Source organism: Piliocolobus tephrosceles, chromosome 17 (genome assembly GCF_002776525.5).
Source record: "Piliocolobus tephrosceles isolate RC106 chromosome 17, ASM277652v3, whole genome shotgun sequence".
In the NCBI taxonomy this organism is placed as follows: Eukaryota; Metazoa; Chordata; class Mammalia; order Primates; family Cercopithecidae; genus Piliocolobus; species Piliocolobus tephrosceles.
The window spans coordinates 1,361,183-1,379,885 of NC_045450.1; the positions used below are offsets into that span (position 1 = coordinate 1,361,183).

Consider the following 18,703-nt stretch of genomic DNA (forward strand, 5'->3'; position numbering starts at 1 on the left):
TGTGGGCTGGAGGGTGGGCCTGGAAGGCTGGCACCCCAGTCTGGGTGCAAAAATGAAATGAAAAATTAGAAACTTTAGAAAAAGTAAAACTTGTTCATTGTTTTCAAAAGGAATGGCAGGTAAAGCATAAAGAGGCGAAGCAGCATGAAGGGCCTCCCTGCAGGGTCCAGGCAGGCCCAGCCCTCCCCACGCTCCCTGGGCCTCGGTGAGAACCACGATGAAGCAACTTGATGGCCTCTGAATGTCACTGCGGGGTCGTCTACTCAAAGGTTCCCTGAGAACCCGGGTTCCAGGCCTCCTGCTCACGTGTTCTTAACCTCTGCTGCCTCCTAAAGTCCCAGGGCATCTGTGTCGCACCTGCCATGTGTCTCCAAGGCAGCAAGCCCCACCAGACTTTTCCTTATTCCCAGTGTGGCGAGAGTGCTCTGTCCTGAGTCAGGAACCAGATATACAGATGCTAACGGCAATCAGAACCAAAGACAGGCAGGGCTGAAAGTCTGAGGAAGCTGTCTGGGGTGAAGAGACACCTGCAGTGTCCACAGAGCTGTGGAGATGGTAACAGGCTGAGGATGCCCCCGGCTGCCTGTGCACAGACGGGGAAGGCGTAGGTGTGGACAGAGAAGGCGAGCACCACGAAGCACAGAGGCCAGAGCTGAGGCCGCAGTCATTGTGCAGACAGTGAGAAGGAAGCACAGGACGCTGGCTGTGTGGCTGTCAGGTAGGAAATCAAGAACTGTATGGCAAAAACAAGCATGGACGGTGAACGGATATAAGCAGGAACAGGAACATGAAATGAAGTCCGGGCTGGGTCTGTGCGGACCTGCCACAGAAATGGAAGGGTATTCAGAGGAAGGAGGCGAGTGCCCTGCCACGGGGAGAAGTCTGGATGGGCTATAACTGGACAGGCACCAATCTGAGCATGCCCAGCACTGCCCAAAGTAGGGTGGGCAGGGGCAGCACTCTTGCCTGAGGAGCAGCTGAAGCAGGAGAGAATTCAGTCCATGATCAAGAGTGACCAACTGAGGCCCAGTGATGGCCGTGGGGTCCCTGCATCCAGTTGGGCCCCAGCCAGCCTAGCTGCACCCCTCCCAGGGAGGTATCAAAAAGGCAGCGGTGGCCATGACAGCAAGGCAGGAGCCGCACTTCTCAGAGCAGAGGCCTGGGCCCAGCCACCAACACCCCACAGCTCCAGGGTTCAGTCACACCTGCCACTGGCCAGTCAGCCATACATCAAGACCCCACCAGAGGCCCATATCGTTTTGATGAGACTCGCAATGCAGAAATAAAACATGTTAGGTCAGATACAGTGGCTCATGCCTGTAATCCCAGCACTGTAGGAGGCTAGGGTGGGCAGATCACCTGAGGTCAGGAGTTCAAGACCACCCTGACCAACATGGTGAAACTCGGTCTCTACTAAAAATATGAAAATTAGCTGGGCGTGGTGGCAGGTGCCTATGATCCCAGCTACTCAGGAGGCTGAGGCAAGAGAATCGCTTTAACCCGGGAGGTAGAGGTTGCAGTAAGCCGAGATCACGCCACTGCACTCCAGCCTGAGCAACAAAAACAAAACTCAGTCTCAAAAAAAACAAAAAACAAACACGGTCCTCTCTCTTGCCCTCACTCTTTCTCACATACATACTCAGATACAGAGAACCCACAGCAGAAAGCATTACATGATCAGAACAGCCAATTATTAATTATTATTACTAATTCAGGACTTCAGAAATCCTCAAAAAGCATCCACCCAATAGAAAAACTCTAATGAGCACCTTAACCCAATGGGAAGGAAACGACCTAAACTGCTTGAATAAAGGTAAAGGGGGGTCATTAACAAGGAACTCCTCCTCTGCTACTTTTAATGGACAACCACATCTCTCGCTCCCAGGCACCTAGACCTTCTTACAGAGGCTACAGTCTGGCCAAGGAGGAAAGGCCACACCACAGGAGTAATTGTTTCAGGCAAGAATCAGCAATGGTTGCTGATTCTGAAAACATTCCAGGAATCGCAGGTCCTCCAAGACTAACAAACAGCTTAAAGGCACGATTTGGGGCTAAAATCTACACAACAACAGCCTCCTTGCTGTACTCTAGAATCCTCAAAGGGAAGAAAAGGAACTCACGAATGTGCTTCAATGACTTCATATCTACTGAAACGGGACTCATGCACACTTCTCTTCGGACAATCAGAGTCAAGCCACACTGTCACAGCAGTCGGGTCCACCTGGGGTGGGCAGAACCTAACCTGAAGCCCAGGGCGGGGCGACCCTGGCCACGGCACGCACCGTAGTCAAGTCTCACACCCACGTTTACGGGTGTCTCCTTTTCTAATGCCTCTCTAAATACCTCATTCCAGAGCCTCCATTTCTTTCTTGAGCATTCTGCTTCCCAGGCTTGACAAGACTTCTCCATCACTCCAATGAATTAGCTACTAAAAGAACAAGGCTCCTGGGAGGCCAAAGTGGGCAGACTGCCTAAGCTCAGGAGTTCGAGACCAGCCTGGGCAACAAGGTGAAACCCCATCTCTACTAAAATACGAAAAATTAGCAGGCATGGTGGCCTGTGCCTGTAGTCTCAGTTACTCAGGAGGCTGAGGCAGGAGAATTGGTTGAACCCAGGAGGTGGAGGTTGCAGTGAACCAAGATCATATCACTGCACTCCAGCCTGGGCGACAGAGTGAGACTCCGTCTCCCCAAAAAAAAGGACAAGGCTCACTGATCATGAACCTACTTCTAATACTGTATGCCAAAGAAGCAGTCTAAAGTATGAAACATGCACACAGATGTTTACCACAGAGTCACTTACAACAACAGAATCTGGAAGGATCTCAGTCGTCCTTAACCACACAGGAATGGCCAAGCAGAGCAGTGGCTGGCCAGGGCCTCGAGGGCCACCCTGTCCGGTGCAGCTCTTCAACTCTGCACTGCCGTGGCAGCAGCCGCAGACAGTACATCCACCCTGGCCATGGCTGTGCCCCAACACAATGTTTTTACAAAAGCAAACAGTGAAAACACAGGCAAGGAGAACATTTACAGGCATTAAAAAAAGTACAGAGCAAAAGAACTATGAAACACCATGAAAAATGCAAGCAATGGTAATTAAAAAGTATGCTCACAATAATTACAAGGATTTAGAAAACAACAATGCAGGTGAAACTGGCCAGCAGGGAGCACGGGCATTCACTGGGCAGTGGGGTCAGAGAGTGACTTCTCTCTATTTTTAGGACTTTCCATTTTGTCCCAAGTCAGCGGCAACATCTCGTGAGGTTTCTCAGCTACGCTGGCTCCTGAGGCAAACGCTCCCTTGTGCCTCCCCTCAGAGGCCATCCCTCCTAAATCAGCCCACTCAGCACAAAGGGAAGGCTCTGAGACAAGAGGGCCTTCAGTCAAGAACATCTTTGAGAGACAAGGGGTGAGAATATCCAAAATGAAATTAAGGAAACACACAAAAACACCTCCTCACAGACACCTCACCAGTAATAGCTTCTAAAATCTCAGTGAGGAGATAAAACGGCCAAGGTCAGTGGGCAAGGCCTGGAGCCCACACCCGCCTCGGCCACTGCGGGGGTCCCCCAGGAACCTGCGTTCTAGAATCTAACAGCAGAGAGGAAGCACGGGAACGGAGGGCAGGGCTCTGAGAGGGATGCCCGGGCTGCCTGGCCATGCCTCCATAGCCTACTCACCTCGTACAGCCCCTCGAAGAAGGTGTTCTTGTCCTCTGTGCTCCACGACTCCCACTGCCGCCGGACCTTTTTGCCTTCTTCCTTCTCGCCACCAGAAGACCCTAAGTTCCGGGAGGAGGAGCGCGAGCCCCCTGCAGGGGCCGCAGGGGCAACCCCAGACACATTTCCAGACGATGATCCACCACCTTCAGCTCCTTGGAGAGAAAGCACCGTACAGTGATCTGTTCCCGAAAGCTGGCGGGCCGGGCAGAACAGAGGGCGGGAGGGAGGGAAGGGCCCACTGCCCTGAAGTCCCACTCCACACTCCTCAACTGAGGACACTGGCAGGCAGCACCCAGGACCCACGGCGCCAGCAAGGCTGCTCAGGACTGCCAGGATCTTTACCTGGCCAAATGACCCTCAAATGCTTTTACAGTTAGAAAAGGAGTAAGATTTTATGTGGAACCGTGTACCAGCACGACACTGCGCTTAAGACGCACTGTCCACAGTGGAGACAGAGATCCCTTCCATCTGCAAAATGAAGCCTCCTGTCACATCTCGTGCATGTTTCTTTTGCAAATGAGGTTTTTGGCTGAAATATTCTTACTATCTTTTCAAAAAAGTAGGTTGAGATTCAAGCTCAAGAAAACATTTAAACGTGTAAAACACCACCTTCTTTTAGATTAAATCAGTGCTTCAGAATACGAACCATTTAATGCCTAAGAATCTTTAGTCTTAAGCTCCTTATCCTCAATCAATGTCCACCAACAAAATGTACTGCTCTCAGAATGACCTGATAACCTTGCAAATCCTACTACATCAGTCCCCAATCTCATGCCGAGTCCTCCGAGACCAGGCAAGGAGGGAAAAGCCCAAGATGACCCCAAGGAGGCTTCAATCCCCAGCTGTGAACTGAGAACCCCGGCCAGGCTTCGCCGAGACCGGGGGCAGAGATGTGGCAGGAGTCAAAGACCGCAGATGAAAACTTTTCATGGCCTAACACACTCCTCCCACCCATCTCAGTTCCTCCTCGCATTGGGAGCAGGAACTGTCAGGGTATCCCTGTGATAACCAGGGTTCTCTTTTTATGGAACTGTAGGACCACAAAAAGTTGGGAAACCTTCAAACTCTGAAACAAAAACGCTTTAAAAATCAAAAGCCGGCTGGTGTGGTGGCTCACTCCTGTAATCCCAGCACTTTGGGAAGCTGAGACGGGTGGATCACTTGAGGCCAAAAGTTCGAGACTAGCATCCCCAAACTGATGAAACCCCATTTCCACTAAAAATGTAAAAATTAGCAAGGCGTGGCCAGGTGCAGTGGCTCACGCCTGTCATCCCAGCACTGTGGGAGGCTGAGGTGGGTGGATCACGAGGTCAAGAGATCGAGACCATCCTGGCCAACGCGGTGAAACCCCGTCTCTACTAAAAATACAAAAAATATTAGTTGGGCGTGATGGCACACGCCTGTAATCCCAGCTGCTCAGAAAGCTGAGGCAGGGTAATCATTCGAACCCAGGAGGCAGAGGTTGTAGTGAGCCAAGATCACGTCACTGCACTCCAGCCTGGCGACACAGCAAGACTGCGTCTCAAAAAAAAAAAAAAAAAAAAAAAATTAGCCAAGTGTGGTGGTGCACGCCTGTAGTCCTAGCTACTTGGAACGCTGAGGCAGGGGAATTGCTTGAACCCAGGTAGTGGAGGTTGCAGCAGACCAAGAAGATTGCACCACTGTGCTCCAGCCTGGATGGCAGAGCGAGACCTTGTCTCCAAAAAAAAAAAAAAAAAGCAAAAGCCAAGTAAATGTAGAGTATTGTAAAAATGCTTTCCTAATGAGATAACCACAGGCTCTTCCGTCCAGATCCGCTTCTGGGTTGACCCAGAAGGGGGCCCTGCCTGGGCAGCCACATGCAGGCTCAGTGCCTCACCCGGTGGTGTCTATCTTCAAATTTGGAGGGAGAGGTTGCAGCGAGCAGAGATCGCACCACTGTACACCAGCCTGGGCAACAGAGTGAAACTCAGGATAAAAACAAATAAAAAAAAAGAGCTTAAAAAAGAAGAAAACCTCAGCCTCTCAGTCACGCCAGCCCCATTTCTGGTAGTCAATGTCCGCACGCGGCCATCATTGTAGAGAGAGCTACCAGACGGTGCTGCACCTGAACGTCCAGCATTCACAGCCCACTGGCGTGGAATAAACAATGCGTTCCAAGTGTGTCCCGCCCAGCCTGCTTTCCGGCTGCTCCATTCCCATCCTGCACAGACAACAGAAACAAAACTCAGGTATGCAAATACTCTGCGCTACAAACCAGGCTTGTCAAATGCCTGACATGTTATCTGGCCCTGCTCATTTCTCACCAAACCTGGACTTAATCAACCTGATGCTTCCCCAGAACCTGGGGCTTTCGCAGATGATGGACAGGTACAGATGCCATTGGAAACATAACTCTTCAGTACAGGAGCGTGGATTCCTCACGTGGAGTCGCTTCAGCAAGGACTGCTGTCCACCTCTGCACCACCCACAACAAAGGCTTGCAGAGCCATTTTCAGGTTCCTAAGAAACACTCGCCAAACTATCTTTTTCTAAGACCACAACTTGCTAACCAGCCCTGCATTACATATCAGGTTTATTTTTGCTAGCCCATGTTGACATTAGGTATATTTGAAAAAGTAACAGACATAAATTTCCTAAAATTCCATAATCCAGATGTCTTGCTAAATCTTACTGGATCACAGCACTGGTGATCCAAGACAAGGAGAGTGAAACAGTAAACGCTAACAGAATGGAGTGTCTGAGCTGGACGGCTTCTCAGAGGTGGAGAGGAGGAAAAGGCACACAGGAGAGGCAGCTCTGACGAGGCTGGTAAAACAGCACCCATTCCTCAGAGGAGCAGGCCACCTCCCAGCAGCCCGAGGCTGGTGCGAGGTGCTCACCCTTTCCTTCTGATGTTTTAAATACAACACATTCTCAGTAGAGGAAAGTAAAGCAAGATGTACATTCAGAAAAGAAGGCAGGCCTGAGGTTGGGAGTTCAAGACAAGGCTGGACAACATGGTGAAACCCTGTCTCTACTAAAAACACAAAAATTAACCGGGCGTGGTGGTGGGTGCCTGTAATCCCAGCTACTTTGGGAGGCCGAGGCCAGCGGATCACTTGAGGTCAGGAATTTGAGATCAGCCTGGCCAATATGGTGAAACCCCGTCTCTACTAAATATACAAAATTAGCCCCGTGTGGTGGTGCGCACCTGTAGTCCCAGCTACTCCGGAGGCTGAGACAGAAGAATCACTTGAAACCAGGAGGCAGAGGTTGCAATAAGCCGAGATCGAGCCACTGCACTCCAGCCTGGGTGGCAGAGATTGTCTCAAAAAAAGAAAAAGCAGATTGCCAGGCGTGGTGGCACACACCTGTAGTCCCAGCTACTTGGATGGCTGAGGCAGGAAGACTGCTTAAGTCCATGAGTTCAAGATCAGCCTGGGCCATACAGGGAGACCTTGTCTCTACAAAACAAAACAGACAAAAAACTCCCAAAAAACATGACAAGAAAGCAAATCGCCCCAAGTAACCTTTTCTAATATTTGGTGCACATTATTCTAGACTTGGAATGCTTTTTTGTTGTTGTTGTTGGACAAAGAGTCTTGCTCTGTCACCCAGGCTGGAGTGCAGTGGTTCAATCTTGGCTTACTGCAACCTCTGCCTCCCAGGCAGTCAATTCTGGCACCTTAGCCTCTCAAGTAGCCGGGATTATGGGCACACACCACCACACCCGGCTAATATTTTGTATTTTAGTAGAGATGGGGTTTCACCGTGTTGCTCAGGCTGATCACGAACTCCTGAGCTCAGACAATCCACCGGCCCTGGCCTGCCAAAGTGCTAGGGTTACAGGCACGGACCACTGCGCCCGGCCTAAACTTGGAATGCTTTTTAAAAAAGAATCACAGACTTCAGAGCAGAAATGGACAGCAGCCTCTGGTTTACCCCTAAAATTTCAGCGGCAGAAGCGGCTTCACTGCTTGACCTCGGCTCACTCAGTGACTATAGCTCAAGCGAAATGAAAATAGAAAGTGAGACCAGAGACACCTGGTAGAATACAACAATGACAACTTGGGCAAGGCCACCCTCAGCTCAGAGAAATTCAGATGAAAACAAAAGGTGATGATTGAAGGAGAAGACAGAGAAGCAACAAGAAAAATGAGAGAAGAAAGGCAAGAGATGGAAAGAGAAAATGATGTAAACAAAACTAGGTGGGCTTCTCTGGGTGCAGGACACCCAGCGAAAAGCAGAAGGCCACAGCCAGGTCCATGTGTGACTGCTGCTGAGACCACAGAGACTGAGCATGGTCTGCACAATGAGGAGAACTCTCGAGAAGCCTGCAGGAAGTAGGCTGCAAAAGCAGGATCCCCAACAGCGCACTCTTTGAAAGCAAGAGCCGTGTGGGACTTTCCCATGCCCAGGCCTGGTCCTAGGCCTCACACGTGGCAAGTGTTCAGTGACAGCACAGGGTCCCATGGAGCCCAGATAAAGGGTCTCCCTATGCTCCCTCTGCCCCTCGGCAGCCCCAGACAGCACATCCCAGGCTGCTGGGACCCAGGTTCTCCCAAACGGAACCCGCCTTCCTGCTTAGCCCACGTCAGTGCCACAGTTCTCCAGAGGCCACACTGCTACCTAATTTCCCCTTCCCATCTGCACCACGTACTTCCCAAGCCAGCTCTGTGCTGCCCAAGTAGACAATTTCAACAGCCTCTTCTCGGGGCTCCCAAACCCCAGCACCTGCCGAAGCCTGCTGTGCAGAGTGTGCAGTGAGGGCACAGCTATGTGGCCCCAGTGCACCCTCCCAGCTGCTGACCCCTCTACCTAGCTCCAGACAGGCCCTACCACCTGCTCTTTGCAACACGTCCTCTTCCCCATCACATGTCCTGGGTTGGCCTGGAATGCCACCACCTGTACCCCTTCATATCACCTTAAGAAGAAAAATTATCCCTATCTTTCAAATGGTGAAGCCGAGGCACGGGCTGACTAGGTCACCCACAAAGCCACACAGCTGCTCAGTGCCCAGCAGGCCTGGAAGTAACAGAACCTGTATTGAAATGGCGCCTTTAAAATGCATTCAAATGCCCTGCTTCTTCCTGTCCTCGAAATGTCCTGTCCTCGCAATGTGTAGCTATCTCCATCTTACAAATGGGGAAACTTTCACAAGTTATTAACAGCAATATGTCATTTTAAAAAAAATGAAATGAGGAAACGGAGGCTTTAAAAGCCCCAAAGTCAGCAGTCAGCAAGAACCCGGCAACCTTCTCACTCCAAATCCAGGCGTTTCCCGTGCCGTGCCGTCGGAACAGCTCTGAAAGCCAAGCAGCACACACTGTCCTGTCAGAGCTGGAGGATCAGGGTCGTGGTGGGGGGGACACCGACCTCAAAGTCCCTCCCTCAGTCTGGAAAAGGTGAGAAGTTAAATGACTTGCCCAAAGGCACGCAGCTAACAGACAGCCAGAGCTGGGCCTTTGGAAGATGTCTGTCTCTGGACGTCAGAGGTCAGATGCAGAAGCCCAGTGACAGCCTGTCGTCGTCACTAACATCAATTCACTGTCCTGGAGCACTCTTTCTGTGGTTTGGTGAACTTCCTTCCGAGGGTTAGGAACAGTAAAATCAAGAGTGACAGAAGACCAACTAACTGCGAGGAAATCAGTGACTGGTCTGGAGGCGAGGGGACTGCAATGAACACACACGTCTCCCCCATGCTTCACTCATTCTCAGCTAGAAAGGCACTGGCGACACCCGCTCGTGGAAGGGCATCTCCAGACTGGACCACGCCCCAACCCCAGCACAGGGATACGTCCTCACGGCCTACGTCTGCAGCATAAGAGAGCAGGGACCCTTCCCAGGAGGCCAAGGATGGCGCAGAAACTGCAGAGATCCGACGCATCCACCTCCAAGTCTCCTGAGACATTCTGTGCCTCTCCTAACACAGGGCACTGCATCAGACGCTGGTGCCGGCAGCTCCAGTCTTGGAGCCGGAGTTGTGGCTGAGGGCTTTGTGGATACCATCTCCACCAAGGTCACATGGCGGGATCCTTCAAGCAAGCCGAGTTGCAGGCAAGGTGTCACCTCAGATGAGTCCTGAGCCTCTCCTACCCACCCCATCGTCATGCACGCGCAGTGCTGTCGCTCCATCCTACACGACACGCAGTCAGTGAGCAAACGGGGACCCCTCCCGACCTCGCATCGTCCCATCAATCTAAAGATTCGGTCCACACTCCAGGCGTGCCTGCAAGAGCCGTGGTCAGGGTCGCCAGACTCTGAGATGTTCTTTCAGGTTCTGAAGCTGACCTGAAACCTGATGGTCTCCAGGAACACCCCCTGGGAGTCACTCACACCATCCCCTTCTCTGCCGGGACTGCCACCCTCAATGCCTGCAAGGCTCAGCGTCCTCCTGCAAGCTCTGACCAGCACCGTCTTCTTGAAGATTCTCCCCTTCCACAAATATCTGAGAGACACACAACTATAACTCCACTGTTTCTATAAAAGCGTATGCCCTCTTCATCAAATACCAGAAGATTTCTCATTGTATCCTCTAAGTATTTCAAGATATCCCAACTAAACTACAAACTCCTGGAAATGTCGCATCTTTTCAGCATTTCTAACGTGGTTCTTTAGTGTTAAAAATGCTGTTGTGCCAGGCACGGTGGCTCACGCCTGAAATCCTAGCGCTCTGGGAGGCCAAGGCGGGAGGATTGCCTGAGCTCAGGAACCAGCCTGGGCAACACAGTGAAACCCCGTCTCTACTAAAATACAAAAAATCAGCCGGGCGTAGCAGCGTGCACCTGCAGTCCCAGCTCCTCAGGAGACTGAGACAGGAGAATTGCTTGAACCTGGGAGGCGGAGATTGCAGTGAACCGAGCTCGCACAACTGTACTCAAGCCCAGGCGACAGAATGAGACCCCGTCTCAAAAACAAAACAAAAACAAAAAACAAAAAACAAAACCCCGCTGTTGTTACTTATGTGACAAAGAGCTTCTACACACCACTTTATACAACAACATTAATTTTCACATTTCTGATTTAGATATCTGGAAGCATCTCCCTGTCATCTTGATATCCTTATATAACCCAAAATAAGACAAAAAAACGAAAATCGAAAAGTCTACTTCATTAGACAACTTCACAACAACAGACACCACAGAAACTAGTTTTAATATCAAAAGTATATAGGTATTTGAAAAGCAGCTCAGCCTTCAAACCAATGTTCAAATGTTGCCTTACCTACTTTATGTTTTTTAGTTTTGTTTTGTTTTTGAAACAAGGTCTTGCTGTATCACCCAGGCTGGAGTGCAATGTCCACAGCTCACTGCAGCCTCCAACTAGCAGCCTCAGGTGATCCTCCCACCTTAGCCTCCTGAGCAGCTGGGACTACAAGTATAGTCTTTTGTAAGACATCCTTTTGAAACATCTAGAAACTACAATCAGTACACAGATTATATAAAATATAAAGAGTAAATTGTGCACAGTTGTTTACCGATTCCTACACACACAAACGACTGTCACTTCAGATTATACTACCCTATTTTGGACATGGTGCATTTCCCCATCCATGACGGAACTGAAGTTCTTCAGAGTGAGTGAGGGGGACCAAAATAAGCAGAGGCTCTCTGTCCCCACCCCCAGTGTTCTCTCATCCCATCTGCCCCAACAGAGCACCAGCATTCCTGGACTTCTACTCACCCCACAGGTAGGCCCCTTACCCCGCCAGCCTGTGCAGCCTCCTCCTGCAGTTCTGTAATCTTGAAGCTGCATGCATTTTTCATGGCAGAAACACCAGGTGCCTGTTAAACACCTTATGGCTTAAGGCAGGTGTTTATATTTATTTTTATTTATTTATTTACTTTGAGACGGAGTCTCGCCCTTGTTGCCCAGGCTGGAGTGCAACAGCAAAATCTCGGCTCACTGCAACCTCCGCCTGCCGGGTTCAAGCGATTCAGAGGCAGGTATTTATTTTATCCAAAAGATGGACTAGTTTGCCCAGGGCTGGCCGGACCATGAACTGGCCAAACAGGGAAAGGTATCAGGACCCTGCCTCGTGACCAACGTCTTTCCAACGGTTTCTGCGGCTCTAAGCCAAAGTCTCCCGTGCATCCCAGGGTCACGTGGGTACTGCAGCAGGGCTGCAGGAATGTCTGTTTTGGGATTTCTGGCCTGCAGCTTACCTTCTGTTTAGGTTGAGCACGTGACTTAAACAATCTACTTCAGGTTCTGCACTCATTTAAAAGCAAAATTACATAGATGCAAGATGCCTGGCACACAGGCACTAAATCACAGCTACCAACCCTTTATCAATGCAAAAAAATTTAAATTTGAAATTGTACTAGAAAAAAAAGCATTTTTCATTAGAGTCAGTAAACAGTCTCTTCTTACAGAGACAGAAAACACACTTGCATGCACAAAATTCAAACAAGGAGACTTTCCTTTACTCCACAAGTCCTTTCTTCCAGATTCACTGTGAGAGTCTCCAGCCCACTGAGATTGAAATTGGCAAGCGCAGTAAGTAATCAACCAAAGGAACTACCAGTGATTGAGCTATGTATTCCTTAGGCATAATCGAAGTTACATCTTTTCCAAGTGAAAAATTGAAAAATGAAGTACTGATCGTTTCCTCACTGACAGATGCTCACCACTCCAGATGCAGATTTCTCCAGAATGTAAGAGGATTCTCCCCTGAGCATTGTTCTGAAGGTGAGCTAAAGAGTGTTGCGTGGCAACTGCCACCACCCGGCCTTCTTTTCTGACGGGTAATGGAAGTGACGACTGAGCAGAGGTCTCTCCAAAGACTGGTGTCAGAGGCTGTTCTGGGCACAGTGAAGTGCCTCCCAAGGCACTGAGGAACCTGAAAGCAGAGAGCAGTGGACAGGCAGCCTTCCTTCCTGGGAAGCTCTGAGGACAGTGGCCAAGAAGTTCTGAGATGCAAAGGAGACCCACTTCCTACCCCTCTCCTAAAAGCCACCATTTACAGCTTAGTTTATTATTTGCTTAAAGATATATTTGCGGCCGGGCGTGGTGGCTCAAGCCTGTAATCCCAGCACTTTGGGAGACCGAGACCGGCGGATCACGAGGTCAGGAGATCAAGACCATCCTGGCTAACACGGTGAAACCCCATCTCCACTAAAAAATACAAAAAATTAGCCGGGTGAGGTGGCGGGCCCCTGTAGTCCCAGCTACTCTGGAGGCTGAGGCAGGAAAATGGCGTAAACTCGGGAGGCGGAGCTTGCAGTGAGCTGAGATCCAGCCACTGCACTCCAGCCTGGGCGACAGAGTGAGACTCTGTCTCAAAAAAAAAAAAAAAAAAAAAAAAGATATATTTGCTTGTGGCCAGGTGCAGTGGCTCATGCCTATAATCCCAGCACTTTGGGAGGCCCAGGCAGGCGGATTACGAGGTCAGGAGATCAAGACCACCCTGGCTAACACGGTGAAACCCCGTCTCAACTAAAAATACAAAAAAAAAAAAAAATTGGCCAGGCATGGTGGTGGGCGCCTGTAGTCCCGGCTACTTGTGAGGCTGAGGCAGAAGAATGTTATGAACCCAGGAGGCAGAGCTTGCAGTGAGCTGAGATCATGTCTCTGTACCATAGCCTGGGCCACAGAGTGAGACTCCATCTCAAAAAAAAAAAAAAAAGAGATACGTTTGCTTGCTAAAGTGGGATAATGGATATGTCATGAGGAGAACAAATTCTAATAAATTTGCATTTTATTAATATTAAAACATAATGAAAAGTCCCACACTTCTCCAAGCCACACAACGGGACAAGAAGCAGAGAAAGAAGTGCCAGCGACGTGAGCGTGAGCCAAGCTCAGGAAACTTTCTGCACTTTGGCAAGCCACTCTCAACCATACAAACAAAAGCAAGCCTCCCCTCATCCCAACTGCCAAAACTCTACCTGATCACTAACGTCTTAGCAGGACTTCACTTATTCATACAAGTAGCCACGGACACGTCTGAGAGTGCTTTCACACCAACGCGCCATTTCATTTTAGCAGCTGCCCTTCAAGGGGCTGAAGCAGCTGCTCTCGTTCCTTGTCTCACAGGTGAGCACACCCAACAGAGAAGCATCTCCAAGAGGGTGAAGGGGCAGAGCAAGGTTGGAGACCAGGGGCATGGGGGACGAACGCCGGCTGGACTCGAGGTCCAGGGCTTCTGAACCATGAACAACAAACCTTTGAAGGAACCATGGAGCTTACATGAGCTTAGACATACCTGTAACTAGCAATAAAAAACTAGTAACAAGCAAAGCCACTCATGTTTGCCAAATTGATCAGCAACTTTCACACCGAAATGAATTTATATGGGGCAAGTTTTAAATTCTGAAACATGCTAAGTTACCTTATATTTACATCTTTAAATAAGTATACTTGTATCAGAATTCTTTACCAATGTGTAAGGCCATGATTCCGGAGGCCAGCCTTCTTTGGTTGAGAATGAGGCAGAAGAAGTGGGCTCAATGGAACACACTTGGCACACATCTCCAAAGGAGGTTCTCCATTAGTTCCTAATATATTTCCTTTCCAAAACTACCAGGACCATTCACGGAATTTAAATGAACATTTCCCAAGGAAGGAAGTGAAAGATTTTTTTTTCACGTGAAACTCACTGGAAGTTGATGTTATATTTGCTATTTATACAAAGTGCTGCACATGTGGTCGGAAACAAAAGGAATCAAAGAGCCATTCACCTGTGTAAAGAAAAGCACAAGGCTGAAATAGAAACAAAAGCAGACAACAATGAAGTACTGGCACATGGAGAACAAAACTAACATGTCCTTTTCTTACTATCTTGGTAGAGACCCCAGCTAAGTAGCAACATTCACCATCACCTCAGAATACAAGGGCGAACACTACAAACTGTTGCTTGTTCACGTCAGTCGTTTTCACCACTCTTTCCTTTCTTTGGCACAGAAGTCAACCCCAGTTGCAACTCAAAGGGCCCCATCTCTATGCCCTTCCTACTCTCAAGCCAGGAGTTCTTGAAGGAGAGGACAGTGAGTCCAAGTCAGACCCCAATGATCCTTTCTCCGCTTCTTACCCATCTTCCCCCAATGAGTTTCAAAAGCCTGCTCCTTTGGTGCATTTCCACCGCCTGATGTCTGGGAAAGAGACACAGCAGGTACTTTTTCTCTTCCCCTTTCCCAAATATTGTCCGCTGTTTGAAAAAGACAACCATAGAAAACCAGCAGTGATCCTTTGGGAAGGAAACCCCCAAGAAAGGATATTCACTGCCTCTTCAAAGAGTTTAAATATAGAAAGTCGCAGCCTCTTCGAAGGAGAGAGGGGACACATGCCCGATAAGTGCCACCCTAAGTGAGGGCCTCAGTGCAGGCCGCGGGATGGGTGAGCTAGGGTGGAGCCCGGCTGGGGACGATGGGTTCCTCTCCCCCGCGGCACATCCCGGAGAGGGGCTGGGGTCTCCCAAGGTGACCGGTCGCCCTACCTTTTCCGCGGGGCCCCGAGCCACCGGCGTTGCTGCTCCCCAGGGCGCTCGGAGGGTCCTTCCTGGGCCTCTTGCTCTGCGGCCGCACGCTGGACCGGAGGAAGTGGTGCTGGTCCTGGGGGCTGCCTTGCGGCGGGGAAGACGCTTGCGGCGCGCCGGGGGGCGCGGGGGCGCCGTCGGCGCCGGCCCGGGGGGTCTTCTCGTCCCTCTTTGTGCCGCTGCTCTCCTCGGCCGCGTCTGCGCCGCCGGCCCCTTCTCCTTCCAGGGACTCCTCATCGGCCGCCCGCTTGCCCAGCTTCTTGAGCCCGTCCTCCCCGCTGCCGCCGTCGCCCAACTTCACTGTCATCCTGCGGCCGGGAAAGGGGAGGCGGCCGGTGAGGCGGGCGCAGGCCGGGAAGTTTAGCGGCCCCGACGCGCTCTCAACATGGCCGCCGTTGTTTGTTCCAAATCCCCTCTCGGCGGCTCGGCCCGGCCCGCCCGAGCCCGCCCGAGCCCGCCGCGGCCCCTGCCGCCCCCACGCCGCCGCCCCCGGCTCTGCCCACCGGCCCGGGACCCTGCCGGGCCTCCCCGGACGCCCCCTGGCCGAGGCCCGCGTCCAGACGCCCAGGCCGGCGGCGGGAGGGCGCGACAGCTCGGCGGACCCTGCCCGGCCCCGGCCCCTGGGGCTATGGGACCCCCGGAGCGGGCGCGAGTCCGGGCACGGCTGCCGGTCCGGGCCGCCGCGCCGCCCGCAGCCACCTACCCGGCGGGGCCGCGGCTCATGGCCTGGCCCGAAGCGCCGGCCTCGCTCCCTGCGCCGCCTCGGCCGGCCGGACCGCAGCCCCAGCCCTAGCCCCTCGTCCCACCCCCTCCCCGCCCCCCGAAAGGCGCGGGGCTCCCGGGCCCCGCGCACCTGCCCCGCGCGCTGGTCCCCAGGGTTGGCCCTAGAGGAGGGCGGAGGAGGCCGGATCCACCCTGGGACGGGAGAAGCGCGGGCTCGCCTGCCCGCACGGGGAACTCCATGGTGGCCCAATGCCGCCGGCCCGCCTGCTTATTTTAAAACACACGTAAAGAATAATCAGCTCGGGTCTCTGGGAATCTTCTTCCCAGGGTAGGAGATGTGAGCTGCTGCGAGGATTTACCAGTTAAAAATGCTTTTGCAACAAAGGAGCCTGTTGCATGGAACAGGTTGGAACCACCCGGGAAAGTGACAGCCCAGGTATGTCCCGGTCCAAGTGCAAGAAGCGGTAGAAGGCATCAGTGTGAAAACTCTTGGCAGCAATTAATAAAATTATTACATTAACTTTGCTACCCACTGCCCTGTAAAATGTCAACAACAAAATGCAGTGACTAAAAATGCTGCAGCCCAGAAAGCGGAGCCATTCAAAAATAAACTCAGAGAATCAGGTACACACCAACAGCTTCAGCCCAGAAACAGTCCGGGACGGGCACGTGTGAGGAAGCAAAAAGGCTGAAGATCACATTCCTCAGCAGATACTGACCCTGCGTTCAACACAGCTGTTGAGAACGGGGGCATTTCCACTTCAAAGGAACACACGAACGAGGCACCAACACTAACCACGAAATACAGGGACGCGGGCGAGGACGTCTCTTTCCCAGAGATGAGGAAATGGCTTCAAAGTCCCAATGATGCCCCCACCCCGAGGTGCAGGTCACGCAAGGATCCGTGGCCGTTTTCTCCTGTTGGAATTGGTCTAGCCAATCACTTGAGTTCACGCTAGTTTTTAAAAACTCTGCCAAAGAACAAAACCACCCACGACAAACACCCCAACTGAAGGGACTTCGTGGCAGAGGACTTCCCACTCTTCCTCCTCATCCCACCCCTTTCTACTCAAGACACCCAAGCCCCCAAAGACCTCTTCTCGGGCTATAGAGAACCCCAATGCCCAGGGATCTGTCCGCCCGCAGGCCACGCGGGACCCAAGCAAAACCAACTCGGCCACCAGAGTGAACTCGCCCGCTCGCCGGGCTCCACTCCCAAGACGCCGACCAAGCACGGGGACGCGCTTTTCGCCGCTGAAAAGACCGACGCCGTCCAGATTTTACCCTAAGGGCCAACAAGCACGGGGATGGCCTCCTTTTCGCGAGAACCTCCAACGAGACTGGACCGTACTCGGAGGCGCAGTCTCCTCGAGCCCCGTCCCGCTCCGCACCGGCGCGCGTCTCGGGATGGGGACGCAGAAGCCTCCTCGCCCTGAGGCCGGTTCTGGCTGTACCGCGCGCTATGGAAGCGACGCCTCCCCCACGCCGCCCGACAGGACCCCCTGGCCGGGCCTCGCCATGACAGCCCCAGCGCCCAGCTTTGGTCACCTTTTTCATCAACGCCGGGCGGCAGCCTGGCTTCCCGGGGCCTCCCCGGGTGCCCGCAGAACCAGCCAGGCCGGGCAGCCCCGGCCCCCGAGCGCCGGCTGCAGTGAGGCGGCGACGCCTGACTGGTCGTCCGCCTTGGGAGCGACTGTCCGAACGGCGCTATCCCCGGCAAGTCCCTTCCGCGGGCCGGCGCGCGGTTGAGGGGGCTGCGGACGCTGATACTGCCGCAGCTCAGCCTAGCAAAGCCGGCCCGCCGCGCTCAGCAGCAGTTCCGGCTACGGCGGCCGGTGGGGGCCGCACGGACGGCGCGCGGGGGCGGGGCCGGGGCGCGCGGGCGCGCGGGGCGAGGCGACGAGCGCGGGGGCGAGCACGCCCAAGGTTTCTTAGGGCGCGTCTCCGCAAAACGGCGCTCCCATTGGCTAGGTCTGGGCGGGCGCGCTCGCCCGGTGGGCGTAAGGGGCGAGCCCACGGCGCGAGTACTGTTGTGACGCAGGTCTCGCGACCTTGCGGACTATGCGTCTCTTCGGATTGGTGGACAGGCAGCCAATAGGCCAAGGCCCGTGCTGTTATTGGCCGCAGCCGTGTTGACGGATGCGTGAGAAGAAAACGCCGTGGTAGCTCGGAGTGTGGAATCGGGCGCGAACCTGAGTTCTGAGGAGAAGTGTGGAAGCGCGTCCGAGGCAGTTTCGCGCACCCTTTCCTGAGTGGGGTGTGTGCTTCTGCGCTACGTTAGCGTGGCCGAGCGGCGCTGGGTACTTGGTCATTTTCTTCTTCATAGAAACAAAGCAGAGGAGTGTTTTTAAAATTCTAGTGTTTCTTTTTTGTTGTTGTTTTTGAGACAGAGTCTCGCGCTGTCGCCCAGGCTGGAGTGCAGTGGCGCGATCTCGGCTCACTGCAACCTCTGCCTCCCAGGTTCAAGCGATTCTCCTGCCTCAGCCTCTCGAGTAGCTGGGAAGACAGGCGCGCGCCACCATACTCGCTAATTTGTGTGTTTTTTTGTGCACACGGGGTTTCACCATGTTGGCCAATCTAGTCTCGAACTCCTGACCTCAAGTGATCCGCCCATCTCAGCCTCCCAAAGTGCTGGGATTGCAGGCGTGAGCCACCGCGCCCAGCTCAAATTCCGGTGTTTCTTTTTCTTTTATTACTATTTTTTTTTTTTTGACTCGCTCTGTCGCCCAGGCTGGAGTGCAATGGCCCGATCTCGGCTCGCTGCAGCCTCCGCCTCCCGGGGCTCAGGCGAGCCTTCTCTCTCAGCCTTCTGTAGCTGAGAC

The 18,703-nt window shown here is 52.6% G+C and overlaps 2 protein-coding genes across 6 annotated transcripts in view; one reads left to right on the forward strand and one right to left on the reverse strand.

Annotated features, from left to right (window-relative positions):
- CRAMP1 (cramped chromatin regulator homolog 1) overlaps positions 1–17,721 on the reverse strand; it is a 64,338-nt gene extending 46,617 nt beyond the window's left edge. For all 5 annotated transcript variants that reach the window (XM_023189295.1, XM_023189294.1, XM_023189292.1 and 2 more), the window contains exons 1-3: positions 17,430–17,721; positions 15,120–15,466; positions 3,680–3,873 (exon numbers count right to left, since the gene is read on the reverse strand). In XM_023189295.1, coding sequence (XP_023045063.1) covers positions 3,680–3,873; positions 15,120–15,465 — 540 coding nt within the window. In that variant the 5' untranslated portion in view covers position 15,466; positions 17,430–17,721. The remainder of the gene's footprint in view (positions 1–3,679; positions 3,874–15,119; positions 15,467–17,429) is intronic.
- A 414-nt stretch (positions 17,722–18,135) lies between these two features.
- IFT140 (intraflagellar transport 140) overlaps positions 18,136–18,703 on the forward strand; it is a 103,938-nt gene continuing 103,370 nt past the window's right edge. The window contains exon 1 of the mRNA XM_023189282.2: positions 18,136–18,181. The gene's annotated coding sequence lies outside the window, so the exon portion shown is untranslated. The remainder of the gene's footprint in view (positions 18,182–18,703) is intronic.